This window comes from Lepus europaeus, chromosome 20 (assembly GCF_033115175.1).
Source record: "Lepus europaeus isolate LE1 chromosome 20, mLepTim1.pri, whole genome shotgun sequence".
Classification (NCBI taxonomy): domain Eukaryota; kingdom Metazoa; phylum Chordata; class Mammalia; order Lagomorpha; family Leporidae; genus Lepus; species Lepus europaeus.
The window spans coordinates 2,648,928-2,673,636 of NC_084846.1; the positions used below are offsets into that span (position 1 = coordinate 2,648,928).

The 24,709-nt window shown below is 63.3% G+C and overlaps 2 protein-coding genes across 5 annotated transcripts; one reads left to right on the plus strand and one right to left on the minus strand.

The window, feature by feature from the left end:
* Positions 1-159: 159 nt before the first annotated feature.
* TRIP10 (thyroid hormone receptor interactor 10) lies at positions 160-9,598 on the minus strand. 4 transcript variants are annotated; one of them, XM_062178215.1, is made up of 15 exons: positions 9,520-9,598; positions 8,328-8,443; positions 8,171-8,227; positions 6,638-6,785; positions 6,490-6,552; positions 6,205-6,309; positions 5,986-6,114; positions 5,248-5,394; positions 4,943-5,137; positions 3,794-3,961; positions 3,430-3,539; positions 1,170-1,302; positions 843-988; positions 626-747; positions 160-551 (listed from the first exon to the last, which is right to left on the minus strand). In XM_062178215.1, the coding sequence occupies exons 1-15, from the start codon at positions 9,541-9,543 to the stop codon at positions 403-405; spliced, it is 1,812 nt and encodes a 603-aa protein (XP_062034199.1). In that variant the 5' UTR covers positions 9,544-9,598; the 3' UTR covers positions 160-402. The 4 variants fall into 4 exon arrangements, with proteins under 4 accessions (XP_062034199.1, XP_062034198.1, XP_062034201.1 ...); XM_062178214.1 differs by having other exon boundaries at positions 626-750; XM_062178217.1 differs by lacking the exon at positions 3,794-3,961.
* A 1,505-nt stretch (positions 9,599-11,103) lies between these two features.
* Positions 11,104-20,263, plus strand: GPR108 (G protein-coupled receptor 108). Its single transcript, XM_062178431.1, has 18 exons — positions 11,104-11,244; positions 11,777-11,896; positions 13,860-13,910; positions 14,040-14,128; positions 14,939-15,063; positions 15,166-15,203; positions 15,295-15,363; positions 15,439-15,543; positions 16,434-16,567; positions 16,658-16,733; positions 17,951-18,024; positions 18,098-18,215; positions 18,307-18,437; positions 18,535-18,578; positions 18,735-18,784; positions 18,876-18,959; positions 19,365-19,489; positions 19,857-20,263. Exons 1-18 carry the CDS (start codon positions 11,125-11,127, stop codon positions 19,927-19,929), a joined length of 1,626 nt encoding a protein of 541 aa, XP_062034415.1. The 5' UTR covers positions 11,104-11,124; the 3' UTR covers positions 19,930-20,263.
* The last annotated feature ends 4,446 nt before the right edge of the window (positions 20,264-24,709 follow it).

Here is a 24,709-nt window from a genome sequence, read left to right on the forward strand (position 1 = left end):
CCAAGGTGGCCTCCGAGCTCACCTCCCCCTCTCCATCGCCGCTGTGTGGCTTGCAGAAGGGGGGTTTTGAGGCCCCCAGCCCCAGGACCTACAATCCCCTAAAATAAGGCGGACGCCCAGAATTTTATATAATATTTTTTATATAATATAAAACAACGGCCCACGCCGAGAGGCAGGAAGATTTGGAACACGAGTATGTACATCCAACGACAGAAGGCACAGCGGGTCTGTCTGGTGACAGGTGGCACTGAGGAGGTGGGGCTGGGGGTGGGGGGCGCGGGTTACAAGGTCTCAGCTGAAGCCACAGGGGCAGAAAAATAAAGTGCATAGGTCCTGGGGCCCCCCTCTGTGGCCCAGAAGCAGCAGCCGCCGCCACCCACTTCTTCCCGCCTCTGGCGAGGTTCAGTTGAGCGTGACCCGGAGATACGAAGTGGGCACGTAGCCCTCGCCCCCCTGTTTCCTTCGGACCCGCGTCCAGCCGTCTCCTTTGTCTTCTTCTATGAGGCTGAGGTCTTCCCCCTCGGCCATGGAGATGGTGCCCTCGCTGGACCCTGTGGAGCAGGTGGGGGGGGTCAGGATGCGGCCAGGGACGCTCCCACCCCCAGCCCGCACAGGCCGGCCCCACCTTCGAAGTGATAGATGGCTACGCAGTGGCCTATGGGGGACGCGGGCTCCTCTTCAAAATCCTCATCGAACTCCGTGTAGATGGGGCCGTCCTGAGCCTCTTCCGAGGGCGCCTCTGGCGTGCTGCTTGGGGAGGGGCGCAGCAGGTCAAGGGGAGCCCGCCCTCCCCGGGGTCACTCCCATTCCCCCCCCACTCCCGCCACCGCCACTTCACTCACCTCCCCTTGTTTTCCTGGGATCCGCTCTTGTTACCGTCGCTGTCCGCCGGTGGGGCACTGCTGGGGGGGTCCGGGGGCCGCGTGTGCCGGCTCAGGCTGTCTCCTCGGTTGCTTATAACTCTGCTTTCGGCTTCCGCCAGCCAGGCCTGGAAGGAGGGGGTCCCGGCATCCGTCAGGCCCAGGGCAGGGCTCCGGGGTCAGCCCTGAGCTCACCCTTGCACACCCAAGCCAGTGATGAGAAACAGCTGGGGCCTTCCCCCCCCTCCCCCCCCCCCCCGGTCCCCCAGGCGGTGACTCAGCCTGGCCTCTCCCCAGGTCTCCGCTTACCTCATACTTCTGCACTTCCAACTTCAGCCTTTCGATATTGCTCAGGGTTTCTGCGATCTGGGGCTCCAAGCTGGCAGGGTCCCCCATCTGGGGGGTCTTCTCGTACACGTCCTTCATCTTCTTTAGGGCTTCCCTAGGACAAGACGGACAGATGAGAGAGCGGGGTCCTTGGTGACTGCACAGGCAAAGCACGGACGCTGTGTTCTGTACAATTGTTCCCTGAGAATGAAAAAGAACCGGGGGCCAGCACTGTGGCACAGGGAGTGAAGCCGCCACCCGTAACACCAGCATCCCGCATGAGCACGGGTTCGAGCCCTGGCTGCTCTGCTTCTGATCCAGCTCTGGAATAATGTGCCTGGGAAGGCAGCAGAGAAGGGCCCAAGAACTTGAGTTCCTGCCGCCCTCATGGGAGACCTGGATGGAGCTCCTGGCTCCTGGCTTCAGCCTGGACCAGCCCTGGCCTTTGTGGCCATTCAGGGAGTAAATCTGCGGATGGAAGAGCTCTCTATCACTCGGCCTTTCAAACTGATCAAAATCTTTTCTGAAAACTTAAAGGGCAAAAACTCAGGCTTTTGTTGTCAAGCTAGGACAGACTCAGGAACTCAAATGTTAAGGTTTGTCTGCCCGGGTTCCGGGAGCAGTGATCTCGGGTTCTGTTATCAAACCCTGGCCTCAGTGTGCTCATCCTGAAAATGGGGACAGGGACTATGGAAGGGAAATGTCCAAAAAGTTCGAGAAAAGAGGAACGAAAAGACAAGCTTGGGCAGTCAAGACACCCACATCCCACATCAGAGGGCCTGGGGTTTGACACCTGCTGCCAGCTCCTGACTCCAGCTCCCTGCTAGTGCAGACCCCGGGAGGCAGCAGCCATGGCTCAAGTGCCTGGGCCCTGCACCCACGTGGGAGACCCTAATGGAGCTCCCAGCTCCTGGCTTCCACCTGGCCCAGCCCTGGCTGTTGCAGCCATTTGGGGAGTGAGCCAGAGAACAGAGGTTTGCTCTCTCTCTCTGTCTGCCTTTCAAATAAATAAATCTTTAAAAAGAAAAAAAAAAAGCTTCATGGAAAATGAAATTAAAAGATACATCAACTTTGGTGCAACACATGTTTAGGCGTCTCCCAAATGCTCATGGAAAGTGCGTATTTTGAAAAAAACTGGATTTAAAAAAAAAAAAAATGATCATGCACCGAAAACAAACGTGGCTGTCAATCCCATTTTTCCACCACGTTTTTGAAGCCGTGCCTACAGGAACAGGCAGCTCCGGGCTCGGCGGCCTCCCTGATCCGACACCTGACCCACGGTACAGAAGAAACTGAGGCATCCGAGGTGGGTGGAAGCCGACGGGGACAGAGCTGGAACTTAAGAGCCGCCTGGCCACGGCCTCTTCGGCTTTCCACGCTGAACACCAGGAGCCCCAGGGCTCCAGCGAAACCCGACAGCAGCACGAATTGTTTTGTCCAAGAGGTTACAAGCAAACGGCAAAAATATAATTTGGCTGCCTGTTTCCTGTTACATAACAAGACTGGGAAGAGAGTCTTCTTGCTTGGAAACAGTGAGTAAAGTTTTTCTTCTTTTCCACGCTGGCCGAGGTTTTCATTGTTAATATTTTAAGTGTCTGAGCCATCCGATGGATACCCATTTGCTTCATTTTTTTTTTCTTTTAGCCAATGAACATGGTGATTAGACGGATCGATTTTTGCGGTATTGAACCATCTTTGCATTGTTGGAACAACAGGACTAAGGGCATGAATGTGTGTTTTCTCCACTTAAAAAACTTGTTTTTTGGTTTTTTTTTTTAATGGTGGCTACATGATAATCCCATGACATTCGTCATGGCCATTTTTAAGCATTCACACAGCTGTGCATCATGGGAGACTTTTCTAATGGGCCAGGAGATTCGCCCAGCTAGGATTTGGGGTCTAAAACCCACTAAGTCCCCACTGCTCGGCTTCCAGCCCAGCTCCCTGCTAAGGCAGCAGAGGACGGCCCAGGTCCCTGTGCCCCTGCAGGCATGTGGGAGACCCGGATGGAGCTCCTGGCTTCAGCCTGGTCCAGCCCCGGTCATAGCAGCCATTCGGGGAGTGACCCAACAGATGGGAGATTCTCTCTCTCTCCTCTTCCTCTCTCCGTAACTCTGCCTTTCAAATAAATGCATACATAATGGGAAGGAAGTCTGGTCCCAGTGCGGGGGAGGTGTCTGAAGACCCCCTGAGCAGCGCCACTGGCTGCTGGACTTTGCTCCCAGCCGGCCTCCCACCCTACCTCTGGTCCACCTCCTTCTGTAGCTCACGGCTGCGTTCTTCCAGCTGCTGTTGAAGCCTTTTTCTCTGCTGCTCTGGGGGCAGGTGGCTGAAATCTTCAGTCACCACCGTCTGCGGGGGGGGGGGGGGGGGGGGACGACGGCTGGGACCCTGGACTCTCAGCGTCCAGGCCGCTCTGCACACTCTCAGACAGAGTCCACTCCCCCCGCCCCCGCCCCGGCTGAGGTTTGCGGGGGGCGGGGCACGGCCATGCACAGAGCCAAGCAGGGAAGGGGGGCCCAGCCGGCCGCAGGAAGCGAGCCCAGGGTCCCCCCACCCGGCCGCCGGGCAGGCCGGGACGGCCTCCCCCACGAGGCCTCACTTACCACACGGCCACCTCGGAGGCTGCGGAGGGACGCTAGCCGCGGTTTGACCGACTTACTGATCTCGCTCAGTAGGGCCAGGGGGTCGAGGCCGGAGCGGGGGGATGGGGGCCCGTTAGGCAATGCCGGGGGCAGGGAACCCCCCAGTGGGGAGAGGGGAGGGGAACGCAGCTACCGGCAGGGGCCGGGGGGGGGGAGAGGTGGGTCCCGGGGCGTGGGAGGAGGTAGAAGAGGATGGAAAGAGGCCAGAAAGAAAAAATGTAGATAAAAAAAAAAAAGAAGAAGAAGACAAAAAAAACACGGTAAGGAAAACACAACTTAAGATGTACGATCACACACAGAAAATGCGTGCAAGAGTGAACACAGAAATGCCAGGGGTGGTGGGGAGGGTGTGAGACTGTGAGCCCAAAGGCCAGACCCCGCCTCCTGGAAGGAGGCCCCCTGGGGCTGCAGCTGGTCTCCACCAGGCTTTCTGGGCTCACAGTCTAGGGGGCGGGGCAACATGCAGGTGGCCAATGAGGTCTCAGACACAGAAGCCAGAGGGCGGGCGAGCTGAGAGAGGGCTCCAAGGTGGAAGAAGCATCATGGGGGGTGGAGGGGGGCGGGCAGCCAGGGGCCCGCAGGTGTCCGTGGAGTGGGGGTGGTCTCCAAGGAGAAATCAAAAGCAGTATCGGATGAACGGACCCCAGGTCGGCCGAGAGGGAGCATTGTCAAAGGCACCGACCAGGAGTGTCCGGGTGTATGCCCAACACCGAAAGCCAAAACACCCAAGGGGAAAAAAGAGCATCGGACATGGTGGCCCAGGGAGCCACCAGGGCATTGGAGGAAACCCCGGGGGCTTCTAAGAGGTGGTGTCTCAAGCCCTCGGGCCAGCCCTGAACTCCACAAGCAGGTCTTCTCCCGGCATTCTGAGAACAGCAGGCAGACGCCACAGGCTCCCCCTGCTACACACACACACACACACACACACACACACTGGTCCCCCAGCCTCCGGGGACTCCCAGGCTGATGGGCCCGCCTGCTCGCCTTCCTTCCCTCCAGCCCGGGCCAGCAGCCAAGAGGAAAATTCCTGCCTGGGACTCGGCGTTCAGGCGGCTGGGGCTGAGTCAGTGGGGGCCCCCGTTGTCCCCACTCACGGGCCCCGGCCCCCACCTTGCTCTTCTTGCCGAAGGGCCAGCGCTTGGCCCGGCTGCGGCCGGGGCCGCGGAGCTCCGGCCGCCCGTCCGCGGGGGTGCCCAGGCTGCTGTCCGAGGGCGCGCGGTTCATTGGCTGGCTGAAGTCTTCGAATTCTACATCGCCAGGGCGGGCGAAGCCGGACTTGTGCAGCTCTATGAGGACTTGTGAGTCCTGGGGGAAGGGACCGGGGGACAGGCGGTCAGGGGAGGGGCCGGAGGACGCGCCTCTTCTCCTCCCCTGTGCCCGGCTCTCGGCCCACGAGACCCGGATGAGGCACCCACGTTCTTGGCGTCCACGGCTTCGGCGGCCACCTTCATGCCTTCCAAGCACTTGGCAATGATGGGTACCACCTGCAGCTCGGCCTCGGACAGGAGCCCGTACCCGGCGCCCAGGCGGGAGGCGCGGCGTTCATCCATGTCCTGCAGCTTCTGGAGGGGGTAGAGGTGGCCTGGGTGACTCACTCAGCAAACATGGGGTTGCTCCTCGCACTGGCCCCAGCCCCAAGCCCAGGCTGGTGGAAAAGACCCAGATGCAACCAGATTCCCACCCGATGCGGTTCAGGGAGAGACACAGACCTGCGGGGGCACGGGGTGTGGAGAGGGGGCATCTCATAGGATGCCCCTTGCCTAGGGAGCCGGAAAAGCCTCCCCACCCCAGCCCGGCAAGGAGTGGCAGTGGGAAACGGAGCAGAGCTAGACCCAGCAAAGACCCTCCCAGGGCCAGCAGTAGCCTTCAGGGCTGAAACAGAAGAGAGGGTTAAACTCCAGCCTTCTTGGAGGGGTCGGAAGAGCTGGGGCTTCGAAAGGATGAGCAGGAGTTCCCAAAGGACAGAGAAGCGTCTGTGGCACACAGGAGTCCCTGGAGCAGAAAGCACACTGGTCCTTCCTGCGGGTCTGGCTCCCTTGCAATCCCGGGGTTGGGGAACCGGGCAGCTGGGGTTTTGACGTACGAGTAAGAGTTGGGTTTTTTGTTGTTTTGTTTGTTTTTTTAAGGAAGGCGTGGGAGCCTGGGGCACTCACGTCGAATATCTGGGGCATCTGTGAGAAATAGAAGTGGGCCTGGTCGCGGTTGAACCGCTGCAGCTGGGCCGCGTACTCGTTCTTGCTCTCCTCGGCCATGTGACTGCGCAGGTGCGCTTGCTGCTTGGCCTGAAGGGCGGGGCGGGCAGGCGTCAGGGGCCTCCGCCCCACAGGATCCCCGGAGTCCGGGCGGCCCGGGCTCCGCGCATGCGCACGCACCTTCTCCACGTCCGCCTTGGTGGCGTTGATGTCCTGGTCCAGGCGCTCCGCGGTCTGAGCCGCCTTCTCCGCCTCGCGGCAGTCTCGCTCGAATTTGCGCTTGCTCTGCACAACGGACGGAAGCGGAGTGAAGGCGCTGCCTGTCCCCAAGATGGGGGTCACTGAGCACCGCAGGGGACACGGCTGGAGTGGAGGGAGGGGGGACAGGCAGTCCCGGCCAGGCAGGGAGGGCAGCTCGGGCCACTGCCTCCGGGAGCCGCGGCCCCCGCCAGCCGGCACACTCACATTCTCCAGCTGCTTGAAGCCGGTCTCCAGCTGCTGCTGGGCCCGCCGGCCCTCCTGGAAGTGCTGGGGGGAGAGGAGCCGCGAGAGGCTTTTACCAGGGTCCTCCCGCCGCCCCGCCCCGGCCAGACCCAGGGCGCGGAGCCCTCACCATCTTTCTCTCCTGCCTCATCTCCTGCGAGTACTTGGCCAGCTCGAGACACACGCGCATCCCGAGGTTCTCGGCCACCAGCTCCCGCTGGCCCGCAAAGTCGTTCACTTCCTGCAGAATCTGCACAAAGGACTGTTGCTGGCTGAACCTGGGACAACACGAGACGTGGGGGAGGCGGGGACAGGGAGTCAGAGCCCCCCCCCAGACTCCCTCCCCACCTCCCGGTGGGATAAAGCCCCCAAGACATCCATCCCGGAAGCAGTGGCAAGTTCTGGTCCACACCCCTCACCCGCTACCGGGGAGTGAGGTGCATTGCGGAACTGGGAGATTTTCGAGTTTTCAAAAGGAGATGCACAGGTTTGGGAACTTGTGTACATTGCCCCAGTGGGGCTGGGGCTGCACCCTGACTATTATCGCCCTTTGTGGGGGTATTAATGGTGAGGGCATCAGGATCCCCAGGGTAGAGGGGAGGGCAGTGCCTGCAGGACCCCGGGAGGATCCAAAACCCTCACTAGCAACAGGCTAAGGCGCCTGTTGCCTGGGCTCAAATCCCAGGTCCACTTCCGATTCCAGCTTCCTGGGAATGCGCACCCTGGGAGGCAGCAGTGATGGCCCTGCCGGCCACGTGGGAGACCCAGCCTGGCTGTCCCCAGCAGATAGAAGAGATCTCTCTGTCTCTCCCCCACCCCCAAGTCCTGGCATGTGCAGTATAAACCCAGCAGATGGAAGAGATCTCGCACTTGCTTTCCAGTAAATAATCAATGTTTTTTTTTTTTTTTTTTTTTGGACAGGCAGAGTTAGAGAGTGAGAGAGAAAGACAGAGAGAAAGGTCTTCCTACCACTGGTTCACCCCCCAAGTGGCCGCTACCGCCGGTGCTGCGCTGATCGGAAGCCAGGAGCCAGGTGCTTCCTCCTGGTCTCCCATGCGTTTTAAAAAGTAAGCTGCATAGTGTTCCCGGCTACCTCGCCCCCTCCTGTACACCTTAAATCACCTGTAGCTGACATAGCCTCCTAGGCAAGGTGAGCGCTACACTGTATCATTTAGGGACTAACAGCACAGGGGCGGGACTGCGCATGTTCAGCTACAGGTGATTTTGAAAATTCAAGTATTTTGAGACACAGCGCCCAGTGCATTTATATCCAGCGAGATAAAACCACCATAATTTCGTCTCACCTACGTTGGAGGTGGCTAGCAGCTTACCGAACACACTGCTGATGCCCAGGACTTTTTGGATTTTGCAATGAAGAGCTCAGAATAAAGTCAAGCACCCCCGGGACCCTTAGGACAGGCAGGGGCCCACGGTCCTAAGTCCTGGGCAAACTCTCAGCTTCATCTGAGCAGCACAGGACAAGTGGCTCCGTTCCCACGCCCACTTCTCAGACGAGGAAAACTGAGGCCCCAAAGCCGCAGGCCCAAGGTCACTCACTCTACAAGCGCCGGGCCTCCCCGTGTAACAGGTAGGAAAGACAGAAGCAGAGCCACGCGCGGCCCCCCACCGGCAGCCCAGCCCCGCGCCCCGGCCCCAGCCTCACTTGGATTCGGGGTCATCTTTGGGAAGCCTCTTGGGCAGGTACTTTTTCACCAGGTTCCTAAGGGGAGACAGAGGCGGGATGACTGAGCGCCCTGAGCCGCGGCCGCCCCCTACCCGGCCCGGCCGGGCCCCGGGGTCTCCAGCCCTCCGGGTCTCACCGCAGCTGCTTGGCGTACGCCTGCTCCACCTCGGCGCGCTCTTTGACGAACTTTACGTATCGGTCCAGCAAGTCCAGCCCCCACTGCGTGTGGCGTTCCAGGACCTCGAACTGATCCTGGCGGGGGAGGGGAGGGGACGGCAGGGCCCGGGTCGCGACCTAGGGACTTCGCGGCGCGCCCGGCTCCGGAGCCCCCGCGCCCGGCGGAGGAGGGGCTCCCAGGCACCGCCCCGGAGTGGCGCGGGGGCCGGCAGGAAACTGGCGGGAACCCCCTCCCCTTCCCGGGAAAGGGCCCCAGCCGGACGACGGGGTCTCCGTCGCCGAGCGGCCGAGAGGGGCGTGGAGCGGGGCGAGGCCACTCCCCTCCACCACCGTCCACCCCCCGCCCCGCGCGCGCCCGGCTCCCCTAATCCCCCCCAGATTCCGGAAAATCCGGCCTGCCCGGCGTGAGTCAGGGCAGGGATCCCTGGCCGCTAGCGGGGGGCCCGCAGGGCCCGGGGGCAGGCCCCGAGCGCCCCCCGCCGCACCCCACGCGCGCCTCCATCTCCCCGCGGGCTCCCGGAGAAGAGCCGACGGTGCGGGACCAGGGTGCGGGCCGAGACGCAGGCACTCGCCGCTCCCGGAGAGGGAAGGGGTCTCAGGTCCGGCCCGGACCGGGAGCGACCCTGGGGCTTCCCGGGCCCGGGGCGGGCAGGGTTGGAAGATCGCTGGGGCCCCGGCTTGCAGCCCCCTCCCCCTCCGAGGGCGCCCCCAGCCTCCCGGGCGCTCCTGGGAGGTGGGCGGCCCTGGCGGGGCCCACGTGGGACACCGGACGGCCAGCCGGACAGGCGGGCGGCGGGCAGGGACCCAGGGGCCGTAAGATAAGCCGTGGGCCGCGCCGGGACGCCCAAAATAGGTGACCTCGCCCGGCCGCCCCGGCCTGGCCCGGGGACTCCGGCCCGACGCGCTTGCGGCCCCGTGCCTCAGTTTCCCCGGACCGCCCTGCGAGGTGGGCTTTCCGCCCACCGCCGCGGGGGTCCCGAGACGCCCCCCAGAAACTCGTTGCGTCGGTGGCGCCCAGGGACCCTCGGCTCGGTGCGAGGGAAAGTGCGGAGGCCCCCCCGCAGTCCCCGCTGGGGTCCGCTGGGGACAAAAGGGGAGGGGGAGTCCGAACCCGAGCAGACGGAACTTGGAGAGGCGCCGATCGGACTCACCCACAACTCGGTGCCCCAATCCATGCTGCTCCCGCCGCCGCCGGCGCCGCCGCCCGCCACCCTCCGCCCCGAGACTCGGCCCGGGGCGGTGCGCCGACCCCGCCCCGCCCGCCCCGGACACGCCCACCCCGGCCGGGACACGCCCCCGCGCGCCTTGCCACGCCCCCTGTCCCGAGCGGAGACCGCGGGCGGGGCCCGGGGAGGCGGGGCCCAACGGGGCGCCACGCCCCCTCTTAAAGGACCCCCCCGCCCATTTTCAAATCCCCGAGGGCCCCTCTCCACCCACCACGCCCCTCCCCCGCCCCAGACGGGCCTTTCCTTTCGATCGTTCCTTAAAGGCCCCGGACAGGAAAAGCCCCAAGCCCGAGAAGTCGTGCCTGCACGGTGCTGCAGGCAGAACCCGAGGTCACCCGGGCCCGGCTCCAGGCGTGGACGTTCGTCCCACTAATGGTCAGGTCCCTCCGGCCGCAGGGCGGATGGAGGACTTCGATCCTGCCAGGTCCATTAGCGCCCCCACCGCATCCTGCCTTCCCTCCCCAGGGGAACCCGAGGACGGGCTGTCCTTGGGGCGCGGGGCCCAGGCTTTTCCCTCGGGCCCGAGTCTGCACCTGCCCACTGTCCAGCCTCGCCCACCGAGAGCCCCGGACGCCCGCGCCCTCCCCCCCTAGACGGGCCCGCATCTCGTAAGTCCCCTCAGGGCGCCGGGATAAAGGGGAGCGGCCCTGCGGGCCCCCGGCCCCTGCCTTCTCTGGAGCTGCAGGGGTGGGGTCTGGGCCCCCGGGGGACCGGAGGGCGCGGGGACACCTGCCGGGGGCTGCGCCCGGTGGGTTTCGCGGCTCCGTGTGCGACCGGGGCTCGGCTCTGGTGGGACACCCGGCCCAGGTCAGCACCACGGTTGGGGCGGGGGTCTCAGCCCCAGTGGCTGGGCGGGGCGGGGTTTTAGGCTGAACTCGGGGTCCGGCTGCAGCGAGGGGAAACCGTCGGGGATCCGGAGTGAGCCTCCAGTGTCCCCCGTGCTGAGGCGGAGGTCATAGGTCACAGGTCATCCTCGGGTCGCGATGTAACCTCCGTGGACCAGGAAGATTAGGAGAACGGGACAGGCCTCAACAGATTGCGTGTGTTTACCAAGAGCCTGAGCTCTGGCCGGGAGCCACGTCCCTCGGGGTGAGAAGCGGAAGTCCGACCTTGGGGCATGCTGGGAAATGTAGTTCCTGGGTGCCCGGTGGCCCTCGTCTGTTCCTGGCTGCATTCTGGGTAATGTAGTCCTAGACCGTTAAGAGTTAGGTGGAGGAATTCCGCTTCAAGAGCAGGATGCCAGAGGCGCTCTAATTGGTTAGGCGGGCTGCTTATCATGCTATATCCGGGACGATCTTTCTGGTGATTGGTGGGCGTGGGGGCGGGGCTACGTGGTATCCCGTCTTCCATTCGGAACTGGTGCTGTCCGTCTGGTGTCACGTAGGCGCGGGTTTGAGAAGAGGCCATCGATGATTGGTTCAACGTGCTGGAAAGTCCGGAGAGCCGGGCCCCACCGTGCGGCGATTGGCTCCCCAGGAGGCGGGCTTGGGGGCGTCAGAGGCGGTGTCAGGGGAGGCGGCAGCTCCAGAGATGGCAGGGAGCGAGAGGAGGGGGCTCGGCCGCGGGAGCCCCGCGGAGTGGGGGCAGGGGCTCCTGCTGCTGCTGCTGTGGGGCAGCTGCTCCGGGCGCATCCACCGGCTGGCGCTGACGGTGAGGCCCGCCGCGGGACGGTCGGGGGCGGGGGGCGCGAGGCTGTCCCAGAGAAGCCCCCGGCTTAAGTGGTCTCGTCCGACCTCCCCCGCCCCTTCCGCGGGATGGAGCGGCCCGGCGCCCCCCACCGCCGGGCGAGTGGTCCCGTCCCGAGATCCCCCCTCTCTCCCTGCGGATGGAGCTGCCTGGCCGGCCACGCTGGGATGGTGGGGGGCGGGGGGGCGCCATCTCCTGGGACCCCCCCGCACCCCCCCCCCGGCTCCTGGCGCTTTGAACTCCTGGGGCCGCGTTGGAGACGCTGGGGAGCCCTGGCGCCGCTCGAGGGCCGGGGGGGCGGGGGTCCCTGGACGCTGCCTGGGCCCCGGGCTCGCTCCGCAGCGGGGGCGTCCAGGCGCCCCCAGATTGTCCCCCCGGACGCTCAGCTCCGCGCTCCGGGCAGCCAGGGCCACCTGTCCCCGGCCCCCCGCACGGCCTCTCCCGACCCGCGGCCGGCGGGAAGCGGAAGTCTGAGCGGCTCCTCGGTCTCCGGCAGGGGGAGAAGCGAGCGGACATCCAGCTGAACAGCTTCGGCTTCTACACCAACGGCTCCCTGGAGGTGGAGCTGAGCCTCCTGCGGCTGGGCCTGGAGGAGACGGGAGAGAGGCCCCCGCTGGTGAGGAGGCGGCGGGCGGGGCGCCCCAGAGCTCGCCGGGCAGGCACACGCGCCAGCACGCACACGCCAACACGCGCCAGCACGCACACACGCCAGCACGCACACGCCAACACAGCCCCCAAGTCATGTACACACACCAACATGCACACACACGCCAGCATGCACACACACGCCAGCATGCACACACACTCCAGCACGCACACACACGCCAATATGCACATGTCAACACACACCAGCACAGCCCCCAAGTCATGCACACACGCCAACACGCACAGACACGCCAGCATGCACACGCCAGCACGCACACACTCGCCAGCATGCACATGCCAACACACACCAGCACAGCCCAAGTCATGCACACACGCCAACATGCACGGACACACCAACATGCAAACGCCAGCATAGCCCAAGTCATGTACACACGCCAGCACACACACGCCAGCACGCACACACATGCCAACACGCACACACATACCAACATGCACGCCAACACAGCCCCCAAGTCATGTACACACGCCAGCACGCACAGACACGCCAACACACACGCCAGCACGCACACACGCCAGCATGCACATGTCAACACACACCAGCACAGCCCAAGTCATGCACACACGCCAACATGCACGGACACACCAACATGCAAACGCCAGCACAGCCCAAGTCATGTACACACGCCAGCACGCACAGACACGCCAACATGCGCACGCCAGCACACACAGACATGCCAACACATGCCAACACAGCCCCCAAGTCATGTACACACGCCAACATGCACAGACACGCCAGCACACACATGCCAGCACAGCCCCCAAGTCACATACATATGCCAACACACACGCCAGCACAGCCCCAAGTCACGGACACACGCCAACACAGCCCCAAGTCATATACACACGCCCACACACACCAGCACAGCCCAAGTCACATACACACGCCAACACACACATATACGCCAACACACGTGCCAGCACAGCCCCAAGTCATGTATACACGCCAACATGCACACACACGCCAACACACACACCAACACAGCCCCAAGTCACATACACATGCTAACACACATGCCAACACAGTCCCCAAGTCACATATACAGCCCAACACATACACACATGCCAACATGCACACCCCCACAGGCCAACATGCACACACGCCAACACACACATACCCAACTCACATACACAGCCCAACATGCACACACAACACAGCCCCCCAACTCACACATGCCAACACACACTCAACATACATATGCACACACAAAACCAGCACACAATACCAACAGCCCCCCAGCTCACATACACAGCCCACCACGCACACACACGCCAACACACACACTCAACATATTGAGATACATATGTCAACACACACACCCCAACACCTGCACACACCAGCAAACACACCAGCATACACAGTCCAGTGCACATGCGTGCACACACGTCAGCACAGCCACACACGTGCACACGCCTGTGCACACACGCAGAGTTCCGATCTTGAGCGAGACCGCACCGGCTGCTAGACTGTACGAACGGGGTGACGCTGACGGACAAGACAGCCCCAGTTTCTGACGGCATTTATGGATGCCGGCTGGAGAGAGGTCCCCACTGCAAGGCCATTGCCACAGGTGCCCTCGGGGAGGCTGTGAAACGCCCCTGCACCCAGTTACGAGAGGACAGGACTGGCCGCGGGCAGGGGCAGGTGTCGAGCTCAGAGCCACACCCCCTGCGAGTGGCAGGGCCCAGACTCTGATCCAAGCCTCTGTCTTCTCCGTGGAGGGCGGACGGGTGAGGCCGCCTCCCCGAGGGACCGACCTCCAGGCTGAGGGGGCAGGTGCGGGGGCTGGGCTTTGGAAAACCGAGGGGAGTGGGATCTGGGGGCCGTGCAGGCGCTAACACACGTGAGGTCCCCTCTCCCTGCCGCTGAGAGATGGTGAGGGCCTCTGCATCCTGCCCCTTCTCCTGCCTCCCAGGTGGGCTTCAGTCTGAGCCGAGTCCGGTCTGGCAGCCTCCGCTCCTACTCCGTGAGTGCGGGGCAGGGGGGGCTGGGAGAGGGGAGGGGTCGCCATCTCCCCTGGTCTGTCCCGGAGGCGGGAGGATGAGGAGGGAAGCGGCGTGGGGTAACCAGGGCCGCCCTGTCGCCCACTCCTCAGGCCCGGGACTCCCAAGACTGCCTTCTCCAGAGAAACAGTAGCAGTAGCAGCTTCCTGGTCCTGTTTCTCATCAACACCAAGGACCTGAAGTGAGTGGGGGGCAAGGGGCGGAGCTTCCCGGCCGTGACCCGCGCGGAGCTGAGCTGGCCGGCTGGAAGGAGAGGCACTGATGCCCACTGGGAGAAAGCCAGTCGGTTTCCAGTTCACCTTCAAGCCTTCTGATGGGGGGGGGCAGGAGAGAGGGAGGGGTCTCGGGACAGAAGCCGGGAAGACAGGGGGTTGCTGGGAGAATCAGTGAGCGGCGCCCACACTTGCCGAATGCTTCCTGTGCAGCAGGAGCTGCGGCGAGAGCTCAAACGCTAGTACCTGGCAGAGGCCGTGCACTGGGGGGCTCCATCAATGCCCAGGACAGCTGGCCCCTGGGCAAGGCGGCAGGGACCCGGCTGCTTCACCCAGCACCTGCTGCCTCCCAGGGTTGGCACTGACAGGAAGCTGGAGCCAGGAGCCGGGGAATGAATCCAGGCACCCCCGTGGCATCCTAGGTGCTTGGCTGCTGTTGTCCGAAGACCCGGGATCACACTGGGGCAGGCAGCCTGGTGCCAGACCGGAGATACTGTGTTGCCTTCCTTTAGATACAATGTGGCCTTGGTGCCGCCTCCTAGACAGAAGGCGGCCTGCCTATTGTTTGTCTACAGATAAAGTCCTTGCTTCTTGCTATCTGTTGACAGTACTTTATTCCCAAACGCCTTAGTGAATCAGGAGGAGCGAGAGAAGAAATGACAACAGCACAGGAACGCAGCACCAGCTTGGCTGGGCGGTGGGCAGGTGCTGGAACTTTGTGGGGATGCACTGGGCACCTGCCGAGCTCAGTCTCCCCGCCCCTCGCCCCCCTACCCCAGGGTCCAGGTACAGAAGTATGGGGAGCAGAAGAAGCTGTTCATCTCTCCTGGGCTTCTGCCCGAAGTGCCGCCCAGATCGGAGCTCCCGAAGCCAGAGGCCACGGCCAGCGCCAGGGTGGACAGCAGTGAGTCAGGCAGGCCATGCAGGCAGGGTGGGGTGTCCTGGCTGTTCTCCCACTGTCCCCCGCGCTGTCCACTGCTTAAAACCACCCACCTGTTTCCCACAGCGACCACAGCTGCCAGCAATCCACCTGCAGTGTCTCAGGTTTCGGGGGAGCCAGGGGGAGGGAGGCAGGCCTGCCCCGCCCCCAGGGGCCAGCTGGGAAGGCCGGCTCATGGAGGACTCTGTCCCCCAGGGTCCCGGTGCGAAAGACAAGGAGCTGGTGCTGGGCCTGGGCCACCTCAACAACACGTACAACTTCAGCGTGAGTGTCCACAGCCCCCAAACCCCACCTGCCCTTCCCCTCCCCCCAAGCTGACACCTCCCCTGCCACCACCAGTTCCACGTGGTGATCGGCTCCCGGGACGAGGAAGGCCAGTACAATCTCAACTTCCACAACTGCCACAACTCCAAGCCTGGGCAGGAGCATCCATTCGACCTCACAGTGAGCAGGAGGGGAGGGCCCGACCAGCTGGGGGAGGGTGGACAGGCTGGGGGCACAGCAGGCTGGGAGAGGGCAGGGTGGGCTGATGGGAGGGACGGGCTGGGGGAGGGTGGGGTGGGCTGATGGGGGTGGGGCAGGCTGATGGGCATGTGAGGAGGGCAGGGTGAGCTGATGGGGGGGCAGGGCAGGCTGGGGAGGGTGGGATGAGCTGATGTGTAGGGGCAGGCCGATGGGGGGCACGTGTGGAGGGGACGGGCTGGGGAGGGTGGGGTGAGCTGATGGGGGGAGGGACAGGCTGGGGTGGGCGGATGGGGGCGGGGCAGGCTGGGGAGGGTGGGGTGGGCTGATGGGGGTGGGGCAGGCCGATGGGGGGCACACGTGGAGGGGACGGGCTGGGGGAGGGTGGGTGGGCTGCTGTGGAGGGGCAGGCGGATGGGGGAGGGGCAGGCTGGGGACCAGCTGGGCTGAGAGCGGAAGCCCCATGCCAAGTTTAGCTCCATAGAATCCTCCTGGTAGCATTTGTAGGAAACAGGAGTTGGGACGTCACAGCCAGCCCCACTGTGTATCTGTGGGTTCAGCCAACCGTGGATTGAAAATACTTGGGGGGGGTTACATCTGCACTGAACATGTGGGTGTTTTTCCCGTCGTCGTCCCCTGAGCCACATAGAGTGTAGGGCTGTTGACCGGCACTTGAGTGGGTACCCAGACAGCCGCGGTGACTTAAGGTAGCCAGGAGGGGGTGTGCAGACTCCGTGCTTCACAAAAGGGACTTGGGCATCAGTGGCCTCGGTGGGGGGGGGGGGGGGTCCTGGAAGCAGCCCGTGTGGGAGGTGGGCTACACCGAGGCTCAGATGGGGCCCTGCGACCCCCTGCCGCTTCCCCTGCCCCAGGTGATGATCCGGGAGAAGAACCCGGAGGGCTTCCTGTCGGCGGCGGAAATCCCCCTCTTCAAGCTCTACTTGGTCATGTCCGCCTGCTTCCTGGCCGCAGGCGTCTTCTGGGTGTGCGTCCTCTGCAGGAACACGTAATGCCGGCGCCCCTCACCCCTCAGCCCTCCCCTGCACGCCCCTGGCCCGATGCCCACCGCCCCTTCTCCCTCTCACCGCCCTGCCAGGTACAACGTCTTCAAGATCCACTGGCTCATGGCGGCCCTGGCGTTTACCAAGAGTATCTCCCTCCTCTTCCACAGCGTGAGCACCTGAGGCGGGGGTGGGGGTGGAGGCCAGCCAGGCCACGCCCAAATCTGCAGACCCCAAGCTTGGGAAATCCACTGCCCCTGTCCCCGTGTCACCTGTCTGTCCCCTTCCACTGTCGGCCCAGCTGGTGGAGCTGTCCACCTCCGGGCCTATCTATCCCTCTGCGACCCCCCACCAGCCTGACTGGAACCCACAGTTAATTCACCTCTCTGGCCACCCCCCAGCCCCCCATCACCTCCTGGCCATGCCCTCGGTGGTGCTGACCCCATCCCTAACCTGCCCCCCTCATCGCCTCCTGACCACACCCTTGGTGGTGCTGGCCCCGTCCCTAACCTGCCCCCCTCATCGCCTCCTGACCACACCCTCGGTGGTGCTGACCCCATCCCTAACCTGCCCCCCTCATCGCCTCCTGACCACATCCTCAGTGGTGCTGGCCCCATCCCTAACCTGCCCCCCCATTGCCTCCTGGCCATGCCCTCGGCGGTGCTTTCCTCATCCCCAACCTGCCCCCCTCATTGCCTCCTGGCCACACCCCCATCCCTAACCTGCACCCCTCCTGTTCCCCCTCGCCTCCCAGCCACACCCCTGGTGATGCTGCGCCCATCCCTAACCTGCCACCCCATGGCCTCCTGGCCACACCCCCGTCCCTAACCTACCCCCCTCCTGTTCCCCTCCCCCCCGCCTCCTGGCCACACCCCCGTCCCTAACCTACCCCCCTCCTGTTCCCCCTCGCCTCCTGGCCATACCCCCGTCCCTAACCTGCCCCCCTCCTGTTCCCCCTCGCCTCCTGGCCTCACCCCGTCCCTAACCTACCCCCCCTCCTGTCCCCCCCCCCCCCGCCTCCTGGCCATACCCCCGTCCCTAACCTGCCACCCTATGGCCTCCTGGCCACACCCCATCCCTAACCTGCCACCCCATGGCCTCCTGGCCACACCCCTGTCCCTAACCTGCCCCCCGCCCTGTCCCCCTCCCCCCGCCTCCTGGCCACACCCCTGTCCCTAACCTGCCCCCCGCCCTGTCCCCCCCCCCCCCCGCCTCCTGGCCACACCCCCGTCCCTAACCTGCCACCCCATGGCCTCCTGGCCACACCCCCGTCCCTAACCTGCCCCCCATGGCCTCCTGGCCACACCCCCGTCCCTAACCTGCCCCCCCGCCTCCTGGCCACACCCCCGTCCCTAACCTGCCCCCCGCCCTGTCCCCCCCCCCTGCAGATCAATTACTACTTCATCAACAGCCAGGGCCACCCCATCGAGGGGCTGGCCGTCATGCACTACATCACGCACCTGTGAGTGCGGGGTCTCCCGTGCGGGGTGGGGGGGCAGGGAGGCGGGCTTCCCCTCATCCCCGCCGCCTCCCAGGCTGAAGGGCGCGCTGCTCTTCATCACCATCGCCTTGATTGGTTCCGGCTGGGCCTTCGTCAAGTACGTGCTGTCGGACAAGGAGAAGAAGATCTTCGGGATCGTGATTCCCCTGCAGGTGCCGCGCAGAGCGCCCCCCCCCCCCCGGGCGGAGGTGGGGGCGGGGCGGGGGCGCCCACCCACGCATGCACCCTGCCGGTTGCGCGCAGGTGCTGGCCAACGTGGCCTACATCGTGGTGGAGTCGCGGGAGGAAGGCGCCGGCGACTACGGGCTCTGGAAGGAGATCCTGTTCCTGGTGGACCTGGTGTGCTGCGGCGCCATCCTCTTCCCGGTGGTCTGGTGAGGACCCCGCCCCCGCTCCGCGGGCTGAGCCCCGCCCCCATCCCTGTGCGCCGCTCAGTGCTGACCCCGCCCCGTGTTCCCCGCCCGGCCCCAGGTCCATCCGGCACCTCCAGGACGCTTCCGGCACGGACGGGAAAGGTGAGGACCCGCCGGGCCCTTCTTGGGGGGAACCCCCGGATGCGCCCCCTGGCGCCTCTGCCCACCTCCCAGCCTCTGCCTCTGGACGCCTCCCTCTGGCCTCCCCTTCCGCTCTGAAGCCCCTCGCCTGACCTCTGTGTGTGCCCTCCCCCGCAGTGGCAGTGAACCTGGCCAAGCTGAAGCTATTCCGGCATTACTATGTCATGGTAGGAGTGCGCCATCGCTCAGGAGGGACCGTGGGCAGGGGGAGGGCCCAGCCTGCGCCCCGCCCAGCCACGCCCACCTGTGCCCCCACAGGTCATCTGCTACGTCTACTTCACACGGATCATCGCCATCCTGCTGCGTGTGGCCGTGCCCTTCCAGTGGCAGTGGCTGTACCAGGTGGGCCCCAGCGGGAGGCCGCGGGCAGCGGGCTGGGCCACACAGTGCCAGGGCGGTGACTGCGGGCAGCAGGCCGGCCACACAGCGCCGGGGCGGTGCCCATGGGCGGCAGGCCGGCCACACAGCGCCGGGGCGGTGCCCATGGGCGGCAGGCCGCCCACACAGCACCGGGGCGGTGCCCATGGGCGGCAGGCCGGCCACACAGCGCCGGGGCGGTGACCGCGGGCGGCGGGCCGGGCCACACAGCGCCGGGGCGGTGACCGCAGGCGGCAGGCCGGGCCACACAGCGCCGGGGCAGTGCCCATGGGCGGCGGGCTGGGCCACACAGTGCCAGGCCACACAGCGCGGGGGCAGTGGGTCGCAGACCGCCCACCGCCCACTCTCTCTCTCTGCCCGTGTCCCCAGCTCCTGGTGGAGGGCTCCACGCTTGCCTTCTTCGTACTCACCGGCTACAAGTTCCAGCCTGCAGGGAACAACCCGTACCTGCAGCTGCCCCAGGAGGATGAGGAGGACGTGCAGATGGAGCAAGTGTGAGCCCCGGGCCTGGGGCGGGGCCTGGGGCGGGGCCGGACAGCTCCGCTTGCAGGTGGAGCTGAGCAGGCAGCTGTGGGATAGGTTTGTGTAGGCTGTGACATCAGGGGGACAGTGATTGACAGCTCAGGGTGGGCGTGTCTTGAGCAACTCGGGTGGGAGAGTCCAGATGAAGGCAACTAGGGGAGGACAGGCTGATCTGGGGGGGACTCAGCCAGACTGCCTTGGGGAAGGAGGGAGGCCAGGGCTGCTGGGGGTGGAGGCCCTGGGCTGGAGTGGGCGGGGCCAAAGCGTCTGTGGGCGGAGCTGGGTGGCCGCGGCCAGCTGCGCTGGGGCTCAGGACAGCCGCCTCGCTGTGTGCTCCAGAATGACGGACTCTGGGTTCCGGGAAGGCCTCTCCAAAGTCAACAAGACAACGAGCGGACGGGAACTGTTGTGATGGCTCGGGGTCTCGGACCAGACCGCCCTCCGCTTCCTCCGCCTCCCGCTCGCCACTCCTGCCCCTGGCGCAGAGCGAGTGCGCGGAGGTGCGCGGGCCGCAGCAGGGAGGGTCCCAGCTCCCTGGACCCAGGCCCCCAGAGGGGGCCGCTTCGGGGAAGGCGGACATTGGGCAGCCGGGGCCTGGCTGCGGGCCGCCGTGTGTTCACGGACAGCGAGGACCGCCCCGTTGCAGGGGGGCTGTGTTTATCATTCGGAAGCCTGTACTCCCCGGGGGCCGGTGGGGGCACCACGCCCACTGCTTTACACATTCAATAAACATGCATGGAGCAGCTGCGAGTGCTGGGTCCCGGGTCCCGTGCTGGGCGCTGGGGACAGGGCAGTGGCCAGGAGCCCCAGCCCTCAGGGGACTCAGGGAGCAGGACGTGTGGCCCGGCAACTCCACCACTGGGGCAGCAGACCCGGCACAGGGGCCACCCGGGGCCCTGAGCCAGCCAGCGGTGTCGGGGAGGGCGACAGAGACTCGGGGCAGGTGAGGGAGGAGGTGGCACCGGTGTCTCCAGGTCAAACCGGCAGTCGTTGCAGTAGACTTCAGAAAGCCAGTGGGAAATGGAGTGGAAAGATGCATTATCGTGGTGCGAAAAAGCCACAGATCTCTACAGAGTTTTCCCACCAATTTTTCAAAAAGAGCCAACAGAGAGAGAGAGAGAGCTCTGTCACCCACTGGTTCGCTCCCTGATGGCCACAACAGCTGGGTCTGGACCAGGGGGGAGCTAAGACTCCCTCCAGGTCTCCCATCTGAGGAGCAGGGGCCTGCATACCTGGGCTGCTGCCCCGAGGGTGCCGTAGCAGGAAGCTGACTCGGAAGCGGAGCATCTGGGACTCGAGCCAGTGCTGGGATTCGGATCATTGCAAGCGGGGTCTCAACCCACTGCACCACAACGCCGGCCCCTCCACGGACCCTGGAGGCCCCTCTTGGTAGCTAATACATCATGATTGCAACACGACACACCCCGCACCAAGGCTTCCCTGGACCTTACTAAAAAGTGCATGAGGGGCCGGCGCTGTGGCGTAGTGGGTAAAGCTGCCGCCTGCAGTGCCAGCATCCCATATGGACACTGGTTCGAGTCCCGGCTGCTCCACTTCCCATCCAGCTCCCTGCTATGGCCTGGGAAAGCAGTAGAAGATGGCCCAAGTCTTTGGGCCCCTGCACCTGCTTTGGAGACCTGGAGGAAGCTCCTGACTCCCGGCTTTAGATCAGCACAACTCCGGCCGTTGCGGTATTTGGGGAGTGAACCAATGGGCGGAAGACCTTTCTCTCTGCCTCTCCTCTCTGTAACTGTCTTTCACATAAATAAAATTTTTTTTTAAAAAAGTGAGGCGCAGAGAGGCAAAGTAGGTCACCAGCCGATGAGTTTGTGGAGACGAGGGCTCAGAGCCCGATGCAGCGGCCACTAAGCTCACACAAGACCTTGGTGCTGTGCCACTGGCTGCGTGGCCCTGGAACGCCAACTTAACCTCTTTCCTTGCCTGTCAAACGGGGCCTCCTAAGTCAATCAATAACCAGCGTTCAGCAGGCACATGGCCCAAGTGTGGCCTCTGGGGACCTGCCCTGTGTCTTGGGAGACCCCCTTTAGGGGCAGGTCACCGGGCAGTTGCCCCCCTTCCCCGGGAGCACCCAGAACCCCTTTTGCAGCTCTGAAAAATGCTGCTCAGTGGGGCGAGGACCAGACACGGGGCAGGACTACAGGGCAAGGGCTTTCTGTAGGTGGAATCCAGGGCAACCGAGGCCAGATGGATAAACAGCTCTAGCAGCCAAAGGAGGAAGTGGTGAGGCATGGCAGGGGAGCAAGGCCAGCAAGCCCCACTGCGGTGTGGGGGGGGGGGGGGCTGGGGGCAGGAGCCTAAAGCTGGGCGTGCACATGCTGGGGTCCCCCGGGAGCCAGGGGACAGCTCACAGCCAGGAGGGACATGGCCACGTGGTGCTGGTGGTCTCTCCTGTGTGTGTGCTATGGAGGGCAGCACCAGGGTCCCCAAGGCCTGTGCTTGGGAAAGTCCATGGGGACGTTGAGGGTGGCATCAGGTTAAGGATCTGGAGGTGGGAGCTCGTTCTGGGCTAGCACACTGGGGGCAGTGTGCTTAGAGAAGGGGCAGGAGGGAAACGCAGGGGTGAGTGTTGGGCCTGGCGGCTAAGATGTCGGTTGGGACTCCAGCACCCCTCATCCGAGTGCCTGGGTTTCCATACCCGGCTCCACCCCTGGCTCCTGGGGGTGGGGGGCAGCAGGTGATGGCTCTTGCTTTCTTGAACCCCTGACACCCAAGAGGAAGACCCAGATGGAGTTGCCCAGCCCACACAGCCCCAGCCATTGAGGGCATCGGGGGAGTGAATCAGTGGACGGGAACGGCCTCTCTGGCTCTCAGATTAAAAAAAAAAATCCATAAAATTTCATAAAGAAGGAAATGCAGTGATGAAAGACGCTGGCAGTGATCAGAGGAGGGGGCCAGGAGCCAAGGAATGCAGGCAGCGTCTAGAAGCTGAAAAACAAGCGGCAATCGCTTCTGCCTTGGAGCGCCCAGAAGGGGACACAGCCCCCACGAAGCCGTTGCGTCAGACTTTCCGGCCTCCCAAACTGGGAGAGGAAACATGCAGCTGCCGAAGCCCTGAGTGCAGCGTGAGCTGCGACAGTGCCTGCAGGAAGCTCCCTCAGGGTAAGAGCGTGAACTCCAGAGCCCGGGTTCTGATCCCGGCGCCCAGCAGCTGCAGGAGCTTGGGCAAGTGGCCCAAGCCTCTGTTGCTTCATCTGTAGAATGGGAGGATAATAGCACCTGCCACCAGCCGTATTCACAAGCTGAAAGACGCTTCCGCTGAGCTGTCACGAGGGCGTGTCCACTCTGTTCACTTTCCAAACGCCTGCAACCGCCGGGGCTGAGCCTGAGCCGAAGCTGGGAGCCAGGAGCTCCGTCCAGGTCTCCCACACAGGGGAGTGGGAACCCAGTCTCACCCGTGAGCCATCGCTGCTGCCTCCCAGGGTCTGTGTTAGCAGGAAGCCAGAGTCAGGGACCAGAGCTGAGAATCAAGTACTCTGATGTGAGATACAGATGTCTCTTAAAAAAAAAAAAAAAAAGATGTATTTATGTATCTAAAAGGCAGAGAGACAAAGAGAGAGCTTCTATCAGCTGGTTCACTCCCCAAATGGCCACAATAGCTGGGGCCGGGCCAGGCTGAAGCCAGGAGCCAGGAGCTCCATCCGGGTCTCCCGCGTGCAGGGGCCTGAGCACTCGGGCCTCACTGCTGCTTTCTCATGTGCATCAGCAGGGGACTGGATTGGAAGTGGAGCAGCCGGGACTTGAACTGGTCCCCTGGTCCCAGGGATGCTGGCCCTGCAAGCAGAGGTTTAACCTACACCACAGCGCCGGCCCCAAGATACAGATGTGTTAACTGCTAAGCCAAATGTCTGCCCCTGTAATTAAGTTTAACTTCTGATTTTGCACAGTGAGAGGTAAACAACAATGATCAATAATAGAACAATTACAACAATATACCACAATGGTTATGTAAACGCAAGGCTGGCATTGTGGCCCAGGGGGTCAGCCACCACCTGTGACACTGGCATCTTATATGAGCTCCAGGTTCAAGTCCCGATGCTCACCTTCCCATCCAGCTCCCTGCTAATGCGCCTGGGAAAGCAGTAGAAGATGGCTCAAGTGCTTGGGTCCCTGCCACCCACATGGGAGACCCAGATGGAATTCCGGGCTCCTGGCTTCAGCCTGGCCCTGCCCTGGGCATTGTGACCATTTGGGGAGTGGACCAGCAGATAGAAGATCTCCTCTCTCTCTCTCTCTCCCTCATTCCCCCTCATAACTCTTCACTTCAAATGAATACATAATTATTTTTAGATCTCTTTCTCAAAATATAGTGCTCGGGGCTGGCACTATGGCATAGCGGGTAAAGCCACCACCACCTGCAGCACTGGCTTCCCATATGGGTGCTGGTTCCAGTCCTGGGTGCTCCATTTCCAATCCAGCTCTCTGCTGTGGCCTGGGAAAGCAATAGAAGATGACCCAAGCACTTGGGCCTCTGCACCCACGTGGGAGACCAGGAAGAAGCTCCTGGCTCCTGGCTTTGGATCAGCGCAGCTCCAGCTGTTGTGGCCATTTGGGGAGTGAACCAGCAGATAGAAGATCTCTCTCTGCCTCTCTCCCTCTCTCCCTCTCTCCCTCTCCCCTCTGTCCTCTCTCCTCTCTCTGTCTCTCTCTAAGTCTGCTTTTCAAATAAATAAATAAATCTATAAAATATATGTAGTGCTCTCACCTTTTCACTCAAAGGAAGCATTTTGCTGCTTCTCTCTGGCTAAAATAGCCCAGCAGCCTACATCTCCACTCTTTGGAGCCATTATTAAGTCAAATGGGAGCTACTTGGACACAGCCCTGCAACACCGTGACAGTGGCTCTGTCTGCCAAGACAGCTGCTGAGCGCCCACCGGATGGAGAGCGCTTGCAGCACGGGTGCACCGGGCAAAGGGCTGCCTCCCCTCCAGGCGCGAGAGGGCTGCACATCCCAGTGCCCACCGAACATTCCCACAGTTCGGAATTACTTCTGGAACTTCCCACTGCATAGCTACCAACTTCAGTTTTCCATGGGTAAGTGAAACCAAGGCGAGCGGAATCACAGCTAAGTGGGGAATTCCTGTCTGATGCCATCATTTTGTGAAAGCAATCCAACATGAGTTTTATTTTCCTTACTTATCTAAGACACAGAGACACAGGCCTGGAGAGCTCTC

Bases quoted from the DNA above. Each gene is read 5' to 3' on its own strand.
- TRIP10 (XM_062178214.1), bottom strand. From the start codon at position 9,543: ATGGATTGGGGCACCGAGTTGTGG. The intron at 3,962-4,942 runs GTGGGGGCCGGG...CCCTGCCGGTAG, and splicing joins CCTTCGGCAAGAAGAGCAAG to CTGCGTTCCCCTCCCCTCTC. The intron at 751-842 runs GTGAGTGAAGTG...CCCCTCCCCAAG, and splicing joins TCCCAGGAAAACAAGGGGAG to CAGCACGCCAGAGGCGCCCT.
- GPR108 (XM_062178431.1), top strand. From the start codon at position 11,125: ATGGCAGGGAGCGAGAGGAGGGGGCTCGGCCGCGGGAGCCCCGCGGAG. The intron at 15,204-15,294 runs GTTTCGGGGGAG...TCTGTCCCCCAG, and splicing joins ATCCACCTGCAGTGTCTCAG to GGTCCCGGTGCGAAAGACAA. The intron at 18,216-18,306 runs GTGCCGCGCAGA...GGTTGCGCGCAG, and splicing joins GGATCGTGATTCCCCTGCAG to GTGCTGGCCAACGTGGCCTA.